The sequence below is a fragment of the Elaeis guineensis genome, chromosome 5 (genome assembly GCF_000442705.2).
Source record: "Elaeis guineensis isolate ETL-2024a chromosome 5, EG11, whole genome shotgun sequence".
In the NCBI taxonomy this organism is placed as follows: domain Eukaryota; kingdom Viridiplantae; phylum Streptophyta; class Magnoliopsida; order Arecales; family Arecaceae; genus Elaeis; species Elaeis guineensis.
The window spans coordinates 76023701-76039798 of record NC_025997.2 but is presented as its reverse complement, the minus strand read 5'-3'; the positions used below and the strand labels follow the sequence as shown (position 1 = coordinate 76039798).

The window sequence follows — 16098 nt, the reverse complement described above, 5'->3', positions numbered from 1 at the left end:
ATGAAGCCTTCCTCTACGCTAACCCTAGAGGAATAACTTTAGAGAGAGAGAAATCCATCAAGAGAGAGAAACAATATAGGGAGAGAAAATTCTAGAGAGAGAAAGTAGAGAGAGAAAGTCCAATTCCAGAGAGAGAAAGTCAGGGTTCAGACTGAAAGAAGAGAGAGAAACTCTCTCTCATCATTTTCTTTTATTTTATTTTATTTTATTATTTATTTATTTATTTGTTCATATATATATATATAAATATATATATATATATTTTATTTTTATTATTATTATTATTATTATTTTCTTTTCTTTTCTTTTCTTTTCTTTTCTTTTCTTTTCTTTTTCTCTTTTTTTTTCCTTCTTTTTCTTCTTTTTCTTTTCTTTTCTTTTCTTCTTTTTCTTCTTTTCTTTTCTTTTTCTTTTCTTTTCTTTTTTCTTCTTCTTCTTCTTCTTCTTGGCTCTTCCCGCACCGGAACAGGGGACGGTGTCCCCTCCTTTTGTCGGGCCGTTCAGGCCACGGCCGCCGCGGCGGAGGCCGACGGCAGACGGGGGCCACTCCTCCGGTCACGAAGGAGCGTGGCCGGTGGTCGATTACGATCGCCGGCGTCGAAAAATTCAAGGAAAAAGAGGCCCAAAATAGAGACTCTTTCCCGATCGAAAATCGGCGACTCTCGTCGCCGGCAGCTGCGCACAAGAGCACGAAAAGAAGGGGAAGGAAGAGAGGAAAAGGAGGGAAGCTTACCTTGACCTCCGGTGACCTCGTCGGCGGCAATCACGGCGAGAAATCAAAACGGTGACCGCGGCTTTACTTCGAGAAAATTGGAGGGAAGGAGAGAAAGAAGAGGCCGATGTTCGGTCTCAAGGGAGAGGGGGTCTTCTTATAGGGAACCCTAGGACTCCGAGGGGTCTTAGGATTCCCGATCTCGCCCGGATTTCGTCGGAGAAGAAGACTCCTATCGGGAGTCTTCTTCCCGGTTTCCTCTATTTTTTTTTTTTTTTTTTTTGGGCTTTGGTGGGCTGAATTGGTTTGGGCTATAACATTCTTCACCCCTAAAAAAAAATTTCATCCTCAAAATTTTTTCATACCTGTCACCAGTGTATTGGAAGCCTGTGCATTCTGTTGAGTAAGCGCATAAACTCTTCCCTGATTTTTAAAAATCTGTCCACCACCCTTATGTTGTCCTTCATGAGTTCTTTGGCCAACTTGATTTTCAGTATTTAGCGGGCAGCTAGCAATTTTATGATCCTTCTGACCACATTTGAAACAAGCACCTGTATTCCAATAGCAATCCTTGTTTGCATGATTTTTGCCACATCTGGAGCATGGCTCACCATCAATCTGTTGAGTCTTATTGTCTACTACTCCCTTAGCTGATCTTTTGATATTTTTATTATTCTGTCCTTGTGTATCATTTGATTTTGCTCTCTTTCTTTGCTTTCTTTCCCTTTCCATGCGTTCTTCATTGACTTCTCTTTCAATTATCAGTGCTTTGTTTACCACATCAGCATAAGTTGTTAATTCATATGGAACAACTTGTTTTTGAATCTCGATTCTCAATCCCATCTCAAACTTGTGAACACGTTCTTGCTCACCATCCACTAATCTCAGAGCAAATTTTGCTAACTCTGTAAATTTTGCTTCATATTCAGTCACACTCATACCCTTTTGCTTCAAATAAATAAACTCTTGCTCTTTCTGAATCCTTATACTCCGAGGAAAATACTGATCATAGAATGCAATCCAAAATCTTTCCCAAGTAAGTATTTCGCCGTCTTGTTCATGCTTGCGCTGTAGTCGCTGACACCAGTTGTATGCTTCTCCTTGTAGTAAATAAGCTGCATATCGAATCTTTTCTTCATCAAGACACTCTTGGACAGCGAAAGCCTTCTCCATCTCCATTATCCAGTTGTCAGCCTCCAAAGGTTCAGTAGTCCCCTTGAAAGCTGGAGGAGCAAGCTTTTTAAATTCTGAAATGTTGTTCCATTGTACTGGTTGCTCTCCATGTTGTGGTGGTGGATGCTGATGTTGTTGTGTATCTCGTTGTATCTACTGTTGTTCAAGCATTTGCTGCTGTATTTGTTGTTGCGCTTGTACCATCCTGATTAGGGTCTGCATTAACTGAGCCATATCTGGTTCCTGACGTGCTCTCGAAGTACTTCCATTAGGATCTATGACTCCCTCCTCCTGAGGGGTGCCACTGGTCAGATGGGGAGTGCTACCATCCCGTGGTTGTGATGTCTCTCTTACAATTTCTTGAGTAGTTCTTATCATTCTACGGGAAGGCATAATAACCTTGTAGTAGTAAAACCTTATTAGATTCATTGATCTATTTGTTAGGATGGGTTTATTATGATGCTCATACTCTAACGTCCTAATATTCCTAATGTTTACCCACCTACACTCATACTATGTCAAATTCTATGTGTCATAATTTATCCACTTATGCTCTGATACCATATTAATTGTCACGCCCCCGACCCGAGATTTGTGAATCGAGGGTCATGACAACCGCCGCATACTTATGAAGAACTCTCTCCATAAGCATGCAAGGCATCTCATCACGATATCAATGCATCGCAGCGGAATAAATTCAAATAATTATTATTCAACTGTAATTCAAGTAATTAAATCAAATGTCTTACATCCAATAAAATTTTTGCTAACAATAAATCTAAGTTCAATGAAGTTGACAATGCTAAATCTCGCCTCTAAAAGCTCTATCCCAATATTTTTTCCCACGCTCGAAATTAATTATCTGAATCTGAAAAATAGAAAGAAAGGTAATGAGCTAGACAGCCCAGTAAGTAACAAGTATCTCTACCAGATATTTTAGATATTATATAATTTTCAAGAATAATGCTGTAAATAAACATAAGAGTATATTTCATACTGATTTAATACAAATTAAATATTTTTAAATATTCACATATAATATAATCATAAATCTGATTCGATTCAAAATACTCGTAACTCAACAGCCTTGACTATGACCAATGTTTAACCTCCATTGGCGGGGTCCACAGAATACCAGCGCACAACCTCCACTGGCAGGGTCCACGAATACCAGTGCACAATCCCCACTGGCAGGGTCCACTGAGTACCAACGTATAATCCCTATTGACGGGGCCCATGAAACATAGTTTGACTGAGAGCATAAATTCGATCTATATCAAAACACTTTGTATCATAATATATCATAATTTTTTCACTGAACTTGTGCATAAATCGATATACCATAACATTTCAAAAGCACTTTTCTTTCAAAACGTAATTTCATAAATCATGCATAATTTTAGAGAATAATTATTTATTTTCAGAATAAATATGAAATATCTCGAGAAGATGATTCATTACTTACCTTTCACGGAGCACTGAATGAACAGATCGACTAACTTCTAGGAGATTCTTTCATGTCTATTATCCAAAATTATATTTTTATATTAATTTTAATTTAAAATTAAATCTAACAAATCCCAAAATCAAAACTTTACTTAAAATCAGATTCTTCCCTGAACTCGATCAAAATCATCAGATGAAGCCTTCCTCTACGCTAACCCTAGAGGAATAACTTTAGAGAGAGAGAAATCTATCAAGAGAGAGAAACAATATAGAGAAAAAAAATTCTAGAGAGAGAAAGTAGAGAGAGAAAGTCCAATTCCAGAGAGAGAAAGTCAGGGTTCAGACTGAAAGAAGAGAGAGAAACTCTCTCTCTCATCATTTTATTTTATTTTATTTTATTTTATTATTTATTTATTTACTTGTTCATATATATATATATAAATATATATATATATTTTATTATTATTATTATTATTATTATTTTCTTTTCTTTTCTTTTCTTTTTCTCTTTTTTTTTCTTCTTTTTCTTCTTTTTCTTTTCTTTTCTTTTCTTCTTTTTTTTCTTTTCTTTTCTTTTTCTTTTCTTTTCTTTTTTTTTCTTCTTCTTCTTCTTCTTGGCTCTTCCCACGTCGGAACAGGGGATGGTGTCCCCTCCTTTTGCCGGGCCGTTCAGGCCACGACGGTCGTGACGGAGGCTGGCGGTAGACGGGAGCCACTCCCCCGGTCATGAAGGAGCATGGCCGACGGTTGATTACGATCGCCGACGTCGGAAAATTCAAGGAAAAAGAGGTCCAAAATAGAGTCTCTTTCCTGACCGAAAATCGGCGACTCTCATCACCGGCAGCTGCGCACAAGAGCACGGAAAGAAGGGGAAGGAAGAGAGGAAAAGGAGGGAAGCTTACCTTGACCTCCGGTGACCTCGTCGGCGGCAGTCACGATGAGAAATCAAAACGGTAACCGCGGCTTTACTTCGAGATAATCGGAGGGAAGGAGAGAAAGAAGAGGTCGATGTTCGGTCTCAAGGGAGAGGGGGTCTTCTTATAGGGGACCCTAGGACTCCGAGGGGTCCTAGGATTCCCAGTCTCGCCCGGATTTCACCGGAGAAGAAGACTCCTATCGGGAGTCTTCTTCTCGGTTTCCTCTATTTTTTTTTTTTTTTTTTTTGGGCTTTGGTGGGTTGAATTGGTTTGGGCTATAACATTTTGTTCTACGATGACTTCTCAAAAATATCTATTCTTGATGGCCATTTGGGGCCGATTAGCTCCCCTCTGGTAGGGTTCACCGGCGTGCTGTCCCGATGGAGGGGGTAATAACTTTGACTGTAGCTACGGGTTGATATCCAAGACAATCCAGGGCGTTGGTGAATTTCCTGGTGGTGAAGGCACCGTCAGCCTACAACGCAATCCTCGGCCGGCCTGGCCTCAACGCTCTCTGGGCCGTGGTGTCAACCTACCATTTGAAATTGAAATTCCTTACCAACCAGGGGGTCGGTGAAGTCAGGGGAGACCAAGCCCTGGCCAGACGCTGCTACAACATAGCCTTGCAAAGAAGTGACCAATCTGACCTCTGTCCGGTTGATGGGTTGGACGCCTGCGACAATCTCGCTGAGGAAAGGGGCGGCCCAATCAAAGATTTGGTTTCGATCCCTTTGAACGATGGGAATGTGGAGCATGTGGTGAAGATCAGCTCCAACCTAGGGGAGAGGTGCGGACGCAGCTCATTGATTTTCTACGAAAGAATGCAGACATTTTCGCTTGGGTTCCAGCAGACATGCCGGAGATTGACGCAGAAGTCATGGAACACCGTCTGGCCGTCGATCCAAAGCATCGACCGACGAAAAGAAAAATCCGAGGTCATGCACCAGAGAGGTAGAAAGCGATAGCTGAGAAAGTGGACAAGCTCTTGAAAGTCGGATTCATTAGAGAAGTCAATTATCCTGACTGGATTTCCAACATTATCCTAGTCAAAAAGGCAAACGGCAAGTGGAGGATGTGTATAGACTTCAAAAAGCTGAATAAAGCCTACCCAAAGGATAGCTACCCTCTGTCCAGAATTGATCAACTGGTGGATGCAACCTCGGGCCATGAGCTTCTCACCTTCATGGATGCATTTTTCGGCTATAATCAAATCAGGATGGTGCCAGAAGATGAAGAAAAGACTGCTTTCATTACTAACCGTGGCCTTTACTGTTACAGGGTCATGCCTTTCGGCCTCAAAAATACAGGTGCGACCTATCAGTGGCTGGTGAACAAAATCTTTAAGGAGCAGATCGGCCGCAACGTGGAGGTCTACGTAGACGACATGCTCGTGAAAAGCAAATCTTTCGTGAACCACATCGCCGACCTCGAGGAGACCTTCGGCGCCCTCCGAAAATATAAGATGAAGCTGAACCCAACTAAATGTGCTTTCAGAGTGACCTCGGTAAAGTTTCTGGGCTTCATGGTATCGGGGCGCGGGATTGAAGCCAATCCAGAGAAAATTCATGCCATCCAGGAGATGGCTGCCCCGAAGTCGATAAAGGAGGTTCAGCGCCTTACAGGAAGGGTGGCAGCCCTGAATCGCTTCGTTGCGAGGTCGGTCGAATGGTGCTTACCCTTCTTCCAAACCCTCAAGCGGCCAAAGAACTTCTGTTGGACCACTGAGTGCCAACAGACGTTCAAAGAGCTAAAGAGCTACCTCGGTTCGCCTCCATTGTTGGCGAAGCCCGAGCCTAGAGAGGAGCTATTTTTGTACCTGGCGGTCTCCCCTATGGCTCTCGCAGTAGTTCTTGTAAAGGAAGAAGCAAAAATTCAATGGCTGATGTACTACATCAGTCGCGCATTGAGAGACGCCGAAACCAGGTATACTAAATTAGAGAAACTAACTTACGCCCTGTTGATTGTAGCCTGGAAGCTCTGACCCTACTTTCAAGGAAACACTGTAACGTTGCTCACCGACCAGCCGATTAAGGTGATTCTGCACCGGGCAAATGCCTCCGGGAGGATAGTGAAATAGGCGATCGAGCTCACTGAATTCAACATCAACTATCGACCTAGACCAGCAGTATATTGGCAGATTTTATAGTAGAGTGCACTATCTCAGAGGAGGCCGAACCTGAACAGGGTGAAATTGATGGCCTGGAGCCCCGACCAAACTCCCCCGAAGAAGAAGCAGACCCCCCTGGTTGCTCTTGCGCCCTCTACGTGGATGGGTCTTCCAACATGTCAGGTGCAGGCACGGGCCTGATCTTGATCAGTCCGGAGGGAATCATCATGGAGTATGCTCTGTGCTTAGAATTCCCCGCAACAAACAATGGAGCGGAATATAAAGCTCTGATCGCAGGATTGAGGATCGCCAAAGAATTGGGAGTAGATCGGCTCCAAGTTCACAGCGACTCCCAATTGGTAGTGGGATAAGTCAGCGAAAACTACGAAACACGGGAAGACAGCATGGCTAAGTATCTTGAAAAAGTAAAGGAGCTCGTCTCCCCTTTAGTAGCTTCAACATCAGGCAGATTTCAAGGATGGAAAATACCAGGGCCGATCTTCTCTCCAAGCTAGCTACGCTGGCTCTAGCCGAATTGCCCAAGGGTGTTCTCTTTGAAGTTCTAAAGTGCCCAAGTACAGAAGAATCATGGCCCGTGATGGAAATTGACCATGAGCCCAGTTGGATCGATCCACTGGTGGCATATCTCAGAGATAGAGTTCTCCCTCATGATGCAAAAGAAGCTCAGAAGCTCAGAAATCAAGCCTCTCGGTACATCATTTATGAGGACAAGTTGTACAAGAGATCATACTCTTTGCCCCTTTTAAAATATCTCCGACCTTCGAAAGCTGACTACGCCTTGTGGGAGGTGCATGAAGGAATCTGCAGAAGCCATCTGGGGGCTAGATCCTTATCCCACAAGTTGCTCCACCAAGGGTATTACTGGCCGACAATGTACCGTGACTCAATTGAATACGTCAGAAAGTGTGACCGATGTCAAAGATATGCCAACATCCAGAGACAGCCCGCCACCGAGCTTACACCCTTGAGTGCCCCATGGCCATTTGCACAATGGGGGATGGATATCCTTGGACCCTTCCCCATGGCATCGGGGCAGAGGAAGTTCCTCCTGGTAGCAATTGACTATTTCACCATGTGGGTCGAAGCCGAACCGCTGACGAAAATCACAGAAGCTAAATTGCAAAACTTCATCTGAAAGTCAATCGTTTGCAGGTTCGGCCTTCCAAGAACCCTAATTACTGATAATGGGCGGTAATTTGCGGGAGCGAGATTCGTCGAATTTTGTGCAGACCTAAACATCTCCCACAACTTCACATCGGTAGCCCATCCTCAAGCGAATGGCGAAGCTGAAGTGACCAACAGAACTCTGCTACAAGGGATTAAGACAAGGCTCGAAAAGGTGAAGGGAACTTGGGTAGACGAACTTTATCATGTATTGTGGGTGTACCGAACTACCCAAAGACTGCCCACAGGGGAGACCTCCTTCGCTCTAGCCTTCGGAACGGAAGCTGTTATCCCAATTGAGCTCAAGCTCCCGTCGGCACGAGTCGTGGCATTCAACGAATATCATAATTCGCAAGGTCTTAAAGCCAACCTCGACTTGCTGGAAGAAAAACGAGAAGTAGCTCAAGTTCGGATGGCAGCCTACAGACAGAAAGTCGCCCGCTATTACAATTCCCGGGTCAAAAATAAAGTCTTTAGAGTAGGAGACCTGGTGCTTCGACGAGCCACCGTCTCACAACCTCAAGATCGAGGAAAGCTTGCCCCAAATTGGGAAGGTCCGTACGAAGTCAAGGAGGTGGTCCGGCCCGAAACTTACTACCTCAAGGAGCTCGGAGGAGCAGACCGCTCGCGACCATGGAGCTCGAAAAATTTATGAATGTATTACCAATAACTTTACTTTAAATGAAAGTTTTATATCCACGTGTCTTCTCTCTTGGCACGAGCCTATATCGACAGGACTCGAAACGAACCATGTCGGGAGCAGGAGGAGAACCTCGTCTCGATACAATCGAAGGCTTGGTTACACTTAGATCGGACGGAGGGAGAGGTCCTGCAATGCCCATATGTGCCCCCACAGCCCTGTTAGGGACAGGAGGAGGACCTCGCCCTAACAGGAGCAAAGTCGAAGGCCGGGTTATTTTTAGTCCGGATGGGGGGAGAGGCCCTGCAACGCCCATATGTGCCCCCACAGCCCTGTTAGGGACAGGATGAGAACCTCGCCCTAACAGGAGCAAAGTCGAAGGCCCGATTATTTTTAGACCGGATGGGGGGAGAGGCCCTACAGTGCCCATATGTGCCCCCACAGCCCTGTTAGGGACAGGAGGAGACCCTCGCCCTAACATGAGCAAAGTTGAAGGCCCGATTATCTTTAGACCGGATGGGGGGAGAGGCTCTGCAACGTCCATATGTGCCCCCACAGCCCTGTTAGGGACCAGAGGAGAACCTCGCCCTAATAGGAGCAAAGTCGAAGGCCCGATTATCTTTAGACCGGATGGGGGGAGAGGCCCTACAGTGCCCATATGCGCTCCCACAGCCCTGTTAGGGACAGGAGGAGAACCTCGCCCTAACATGAGCAAAGTCGAAGGCCCGATTACTCTGAGACCAGATGGAGAGAGAGGCTCTGCAACGCCCATACGTGCCCCCACAGCCCTATTAAGAGCAGGGAAAGAACCTCGTCCTAATCTGAGCTGAAATTGATTACCTCAGAAGTAAGGGAAGAACATCGTCCTGATGCTGTCTGAGATCCGGTCATTCAAGATCAGATCAGAAAAAGAGAACCTTCTCAGTGGCCCCTTCGTGCTCCCGCGACCCCACTAAGAGTAGAGGGAAAACCCTCACTCGGAAAAAGAAAAAAAAGGAAAAAAGGGAGGGGAGTTAAAAAAAAAAAAAAGAGAAAAGAAAGAAGAAGCAGGCCGACATGGCGATGACCAGGAACCTCCAGACAACGTCGGCAAAAGGAGGGGGGAATACCACACTAACAATAGTGAATGAAAGAAGTTCGGCTGGCAACAGTTTGACGCAAAGTACGGGCAAGGTAACAAAAAGCTCCTTTTTATTCTTGATTAATAAGGGGTACAGTACAAAGCCCTGAGGATCGAGGAAAAAAAGAATATTACTACAAGACTTGAAAAGAATACATTAAAAACCGCTCCAAGCTTTTGGCTTTTCCTTCCGGTTCCATCTTCCTCAGCAGTATCTCCCAGCACGTGTGATGAATCCATCAGCTCTCGCCTCCACCTCATTCCGCTCCATTGCTGAAACCCCAACCCTAGGGGGAAAAGGGGAAATAGAATTCAAGGGGCAGCGATGGCGATGGCAGCGGCGACGACGACCTGCATCGGGAAGAACCGAAAGTACCTCGGAGGCTGCGATGACGCCGGAGGCATGCACCACCACCGTGTGCTCCATGACGACCACCATCCTAGGTACTTTGGCAAGGTCGGCATGCGCTACTTCCACCATCCCCGCAACAAGTTCTACTGCCCCGCCGTCAGTGCTGACCGCCTCTGGTCCCTCGACCCCGACGGCGTCAAGAAACCCACCACAGCTTATGACGACAACTCTACCCGCTTGATCGGAGTCGCCTCGTTCAACTACTCCAAATTTCTCGGGCGGAACGCGCTCACCGGTTGGTTCTATTATTAAATCCCTGTTGTTGAAGAAATTCTCCCTCGAGCCCCCTTCGAGGCGTTGGGAACCCTCAGTGATAGTTCGGCAACCACTGAACTCGCAGACCACTGTCTTCCACCTCCTACTCCTCTCGATCCATAACATCCTCTCGAGATTGGCCTCCGGGGCAGAAGCCTTGATGGGAGAACTCCTCGAAAGGGCAGAAAGACTGAAGGTGGCAGGGAGCCGACGGAGATGGCAAAGATTGGTGCGAAGAATGCCCAGAGTCGAAAAGGGCACCGATGGGGTGGCTAAACTCTCAGGCAGAAGAAAGGCATTGACTCTCAGGCGAGGTGAAGTCCCCGGACGGAAAAAGGGGGCTTAAATAAGTGATGGGGCCTGGCACAGTTATGATGGTGGATGTCCCTAGGTCTACCAATGCCCACCACGTGTCCCACTCACCTGGCGTAGGGCTGATCGCTGGCGAGACCATTATGGTGTGGCGCTTGGGACTACGCTCCGGTGGAAATTTCGAAAGGACTCTTCGGATCGCCCTAATTGGAAAAAGACTCCAGCACACGCGCATTAAATGCCAGGATATCTGAGGGCAATCGTGCACAGGATTCAAGGAGACAACTTCGGCTGTAAAAATTCCTCTGTACTTTCTTTATTTGAAACTCGAACTCGGAAGTAGGGGGACTGGTGTTGGGTATAAAATACCCCCCCAGTCGAAGTTCGTGTCAGGAGTGACCCTCCAGGGGTTCTACCGACGTCCGACCTTCGGCGATATCTTTTCGAACCTCTCCGACGGCCGAGCCTCTGCAACATTCCCAAGTTCTGCCGACGGATAAACCCCCACCAGCGTTGATCGGATTCTTCATGACGGACGGACTCCACCCAAGTTTCTACCTGCTAGACTTCATCTGGACTCCTAAGGGAGCCAGACGACAAGACTTCATCCGGACTCCTATGAGAGACGGACTTCATCCCCGACTCCGGCTGCAGGAAGACTTTGTCCAGACTCCTACGGGAGCCGGACTCCTTCCCCGACTCTGGCTGTGGGAAGGCTTCATCCGGACTCCTACGGGAGCCGGACCTCATCCCCGACTCCGACTGAAGGTAGGCTTCATTCGGACTCCTACGGGAGCCAGACTTCGTCCCCGACTCCGGACTCCTATGGGAGCCGAATGACTGTAGGTAGACTTCATCCAGACTCCTACGGGAGCCGGACTTCATCCCCGACTTCAACTGCAGGAAGACTTCATCCGGACTCCTATGGGAGCCAGACTTCGTCCCCGACTTCAACTGCAGGAAGACTTCATCCGGACTCCTACGGGAGCCAGACTTCATCCCCGACTTCAACTACTGGTAGACTTCATCCGGACTCCTACGGGAGCTGGACTTCGTCCCCGACTCCGACTGCAGGAAGACTTCATCCGGACTCCTACGGGAGCCAGATTTCATCCCCGACTCCAACTGCAAGAAGACTTCATCCAGACTCGTACGGGAGCCGGACTTCATCCCCGACTCCAACTGCAGGAAGACTTCATCCGGACTCCTACGGGAGCCGGACTTCGTCCCCGACTTCAACTGCAGGAAGACTTCATCTGGACTCCTACGGGAGCCGGACTTCGTCCCACCTCAACTGCAGGTAGACTTCATCCGGGCTCCCACGGGAGCCGGACTTCCATCCTGAACTCCTGTTGCAGGTGGATCTCACCCCGAACTCCTACAAGGGTTGGACTCCGAGCCTCTACTGCAAGCGACCCACTTCGAGTTTCCACTACAAACAATCTACTTCAAATTTCTACCACGAGCGGTCCGTGCCAGATTCCCACCGTGAGCCTTCACCCGAGCTTCCATTATGGATGAATTCCTTTTGGATTTCTATTGCAGACAGGCTTCAGCCGAGATTCCTCGACAAATGATCCCCATCCGAGCTTCTACGGAGATCGGACTCCAACTGAACTTCGGTCGACAGGTCTGGACCCCCTGGCAGACCACAATAATGGCCATGACTCTGTTGCACTTCCTGTGACGGATTCCGCATGGCTCCATCACTCCCTGGCAGGCCATAGTAACGGCCACGACTCTGCTCCACTTCCTACGGCAGATTCCGCGCGGCTCCATCACCCCCTGGCAGACCACAATAACGGCCACGACTCTGCTCCACTTCCTGCAACGGATTCTGCGTGGCTCCATCACTCCCTGGCAGACCACAATAATGGCCACGACTCTGCTCCACTTCCTGCGACGGATACCACACAGCTCCTCCACTCTCTGACAAGTCACGACAATGGATTCCGCTCCACTCCCCGCAACAGACTCCATGTGGCAGGTCACAGTGATGGCCACGATTCCACTCCACTACTCTTCATAACAAGCTCCTTCTGGCCCCGAACGGCCCACTGCCAGACGGTTACAGACGTCGCTATCAGCCTATCGCACCCTCCCCCCGCCTATAAAAGGGGGACCCTAGATACGTTATTCTCTAAGCTCTCATTTTCTATCTCGAAACTCTGCAAAAATTTTTGTTCGAGTACTCCATTCTTGTTGAGGCAGAGAACTGACTTGAGTGTCGGAGGATCTTGTCGAAGCACCTCCAACTCCGGTTTAGACTTTCCTTGCAGGTCCCGACGGCGACCGTGACTCCCTCGACTCCAGCTTCTCCGACACGGATGGATTTTTGCACCAACAACATATAATATAATCATAAATTCGATTCGATTCAAAACACTTGTAACTCAACAGCCTCGACTATGACCAACGTTTAACCCCCATTGGCGGGGTCACTGAATACCAGCGCATAACCCCCACTGGCAGGGTCCACAAACACCAGCGCACAACCCCCACTGGCAGGGTCCACTAAATACCAGTGCACAACCCCCACTGGCAGGGTCCACTGAGTACCAACGTATAATCTCCATTGGTGGGGCCCACTGAAACATAGTTAGGCTGAGAGCATAAATCTGATCTGTATCAAAATACTTTTGTATCATAGTATATCATAATTTTTCACTGAACATGTGCATAATCGACGTACCATAATATTTCAAAAGCACTTTTCTTTCAAAACATAATTTCATAAATCATGTATAATTTCAGAGAATAATTATTTATTTTCAGAATAAATATGAAATATCTCAAGAAGATGATTCATTACTTACCTTTCACAGAGCACTGAATGAATAGATTGACTAACTACTAGGAGATTCTTTAGTGCCTATTATCTAAAATTATATTTTTACATTAATTTTAATTTAAAATTAAATCTAAACAAATCTTAAATCAAAATCTCACTTAGAATCAGACTCTTTCCTAAACTCGATCAAAATCATCAAAATGAAGCCTTTCACTATGCTAATCTTAGAAGGATAACTTTGGAGAGAGAAATCCATCAAGAGAGAAAAATAATCTAGAGAGAAAAAATTCTAGAAAGAGAAAGTAGAGAGAGAAAGTCCAATTTTAGAGAGAGAAAGTAAGGGTTCAGATTGAAAGAAAAGAGAGAAACTCTCTCTTATTTTTATTTTATTATTTATTTATTTATTTATTTTTTCTTTTTTTTTTCTTTTCTTTTTCCTTTTTTCTTTTTCCTTTTCCCTTTTTTTTTCTTTTTTTTTTCCTTTTTCCTTTTCCTTCTCTTTTTTTTCTTCCTTCTTCTACTTCTTCCCGTGGCCTCCCCTAGGTGAAAAAAAAATGAAACAGGAGACTGAATGGTCCCCTCATACGGTTGGCTGACCGGTGATGGACCGGCACAAGAATGGCCGGTAGTCGGAGGAGAGCGCACCGCCATCCCAAGGGTCCCAAATCGATGGCCGGCGATGACCACCGGCGTCCGAAAACCAAAAAAAATCAAAACCTCTCCCATGACAAAATTCGACGACTTCGATCACCGACGAGCGTGCACACCGACACGAAAAGGAAGGGAGAGAAAAGAGGAAGAGAACCACATGCTTACCTCGAGCTCCGACGACCTCTCCGGCGAGGAATTACGATGGGCACAATGACGGTTTTTGCAAGCAATTTTCGGTGATCTTCGCCGTTTCGCTCCAGGATTCTTTGGTAGGAAGAAGAGAGAAGGGTCTCCCCTTTAAATAGAACCGGAGGAGAGGAGTTTGCCTCCTCTTCGATAAGGTTTCCGACTCTGATTAGGAGCCGGTTGGGAGAAGAAGACTCCCTGCGGGAGTCTTCTTCATTTTTTTTTTTTTTTTTGGGCTGAGTTTAAGGCCCAATGGGCCGGATGTTACATTCTTTCCTCCTAAAAATAAATTTCATCCTTAAAATTTTTCTTATCTGTCACCATTGTATTGGAAGCCTGTGCATTCTGTTGAGTAAGCGCATAAACTCTTCCCTGGATTTTAGAAATCTGTCCACCACCCTTATGTTGTCCTTCATAAGTTCTTTGGCCAACTTGATTTTCAGTATTTAGCATGCAGCTAGCAATTTTATTATCCATCTGACCACATTTGAAACAAGCACCTGTATTCCAATGGCAATCCTTGTCTACATGATTTTTGCCACATCTGGAGCACTGCTCACCATCAATCTATTGAGTCTTATTATCTATTGCTCCCTTAGCTGAACTTTTGATGTTTTTATTATTCTGCCCTTGTGTATAATTTGATTTTGCTCTCTTTCTTTGCTTTCTTTCCCTTTCCATGCATTCTTCATTGACTTCTCTTTCAATTATCAGTGCTTTATTTACCACATCTGCATAAGTTGTCAATTCATATGGAACCACTTGTTTTTGAATCTCAGTTCTCAGTCCCATCTCAAACTTATGAACACGTTCTTGCTCACCATCCACTAATCTCAGAGCAAATTTTACTAACTCTGTAAATTTTGCTTCATATTCAGTCACACTCATACCCTTTTGCTTCAAATAAATAAACTCTTGCTCTTTCTGGATCCTTATACTTCGAGAAAAATACTGATCGTAGAATACAATCCAAAATCTTTCCCAGGTAAGTATTTCGCCATCTTGTTCATACTTGCGCTATAGTCGCTGACACCAATTGTATGCTTCTCCTTGTAGTAAATAAGCTGCATATCGAATATTTTCTTCATCAAGACACTCTTGGACAGTGAAGGCCTTCTCCATCTCCATTATCCAGTTATCAGCCTCCAAAGGTTCAGTAGTCCCCTCGAAAGCTGGAGGAGCAAGCTTTTTAAATTCTGAAATGTTATTCTGTTGTACTGGTTGCTCTCCATGTTGTGGTGGTGGATGCTGATGTTGTTATGTATCTCATTGTATCTGTTGTTGTTCAAGTATTTGCTGCTGTATTTGTTGTTGCGTTTGTATCATCTCGATTAGGGTCTGCATTAACTGAGCCATATCTGGTTCCTGACGTGCTCTCGAAGTACTCCCATTAGGATCTACGACTCCCTCCTCCTGAGGGGTGCCACTGGTCAGATGGGGAGTGCTACCATCCCGTGGTTGTGATGTCTCTCTTGCAATTTCTTGAGTAGTTCTTGTCATTCTACGGGGAGGCATGATAATCTTGTAGTAGTAAAACCTTATTAGATTCATTTATTTATTTGTTAGGATGGATTTATTATGATGCTCATACTTTAACGTCCCAATATTTCTAATGTTTACCCACCTACACTCATACTATATCTAATTCTATGTATCATAATTTATCCACTTATGCTCTGATACCATATTAATTGTCACGCCTCCGGCCCGAGATCGCGAGCAGGAGGTCGCGGCAACCACCGCATACTTATGAAGAACTCTCTCCATAAGCATGCAATACATCTCATCATGATATCAATGCATCACAGTGGAATAAATTCAAATAATTATTATTCAACTTTAATTCAAGTAACTAAATCAAATATCTTACATCCAATAAAATTTTACTAAAAATAAAACAATAGATCTAAGTTCAATGAAGTTGACAATGCTAAATCTAGCCTCTAAAAGCTCTGTCCCAATATTTCTTCTCACGCTCGAAATTAATTATCTGAATCTGAAAAATAGAAAGAAAGGTAATGAGCTAGACAGCCCAGTAAGTAACAATTATCTCAACTAGATATTTTAGATATTATATAATTTTCAAGAATAATACTGCAAATAAACATAAAAGTATATTTCATGCTGATTTTATACAAATCCAATCTTTTCAAATATTCACATATAATATAATCATAAATCCAATTCAATT

General features: G+C 45.2%; 1 protein-coding gene across 1 annotated transcript in view; it reads right to left on the bottom strand.

Moving 5' to 3' along the window:
• The window catches only part of LOC140858004 (uncharacterized), a 35064-nt gene extending 33100 nt beyond the window's left edge, over positions 1 to 1964 (bottom strand). Inside the window, exon 1 of the mRNA XM_073257412.1 lies at positions 1078 to 1964. Coding sequence (XP_073113513.1) covers positions 1078 to 1891 — 814 coding nt within the window. The 5' untranslated portion in view covers positions 1892 to 1964. The remainder of the gene's footprint in view (positions 1 to 1077) is intronic.
• Between the last annotated feature and the right edge of the window lie 14134 nt (positions 1965 to 16098).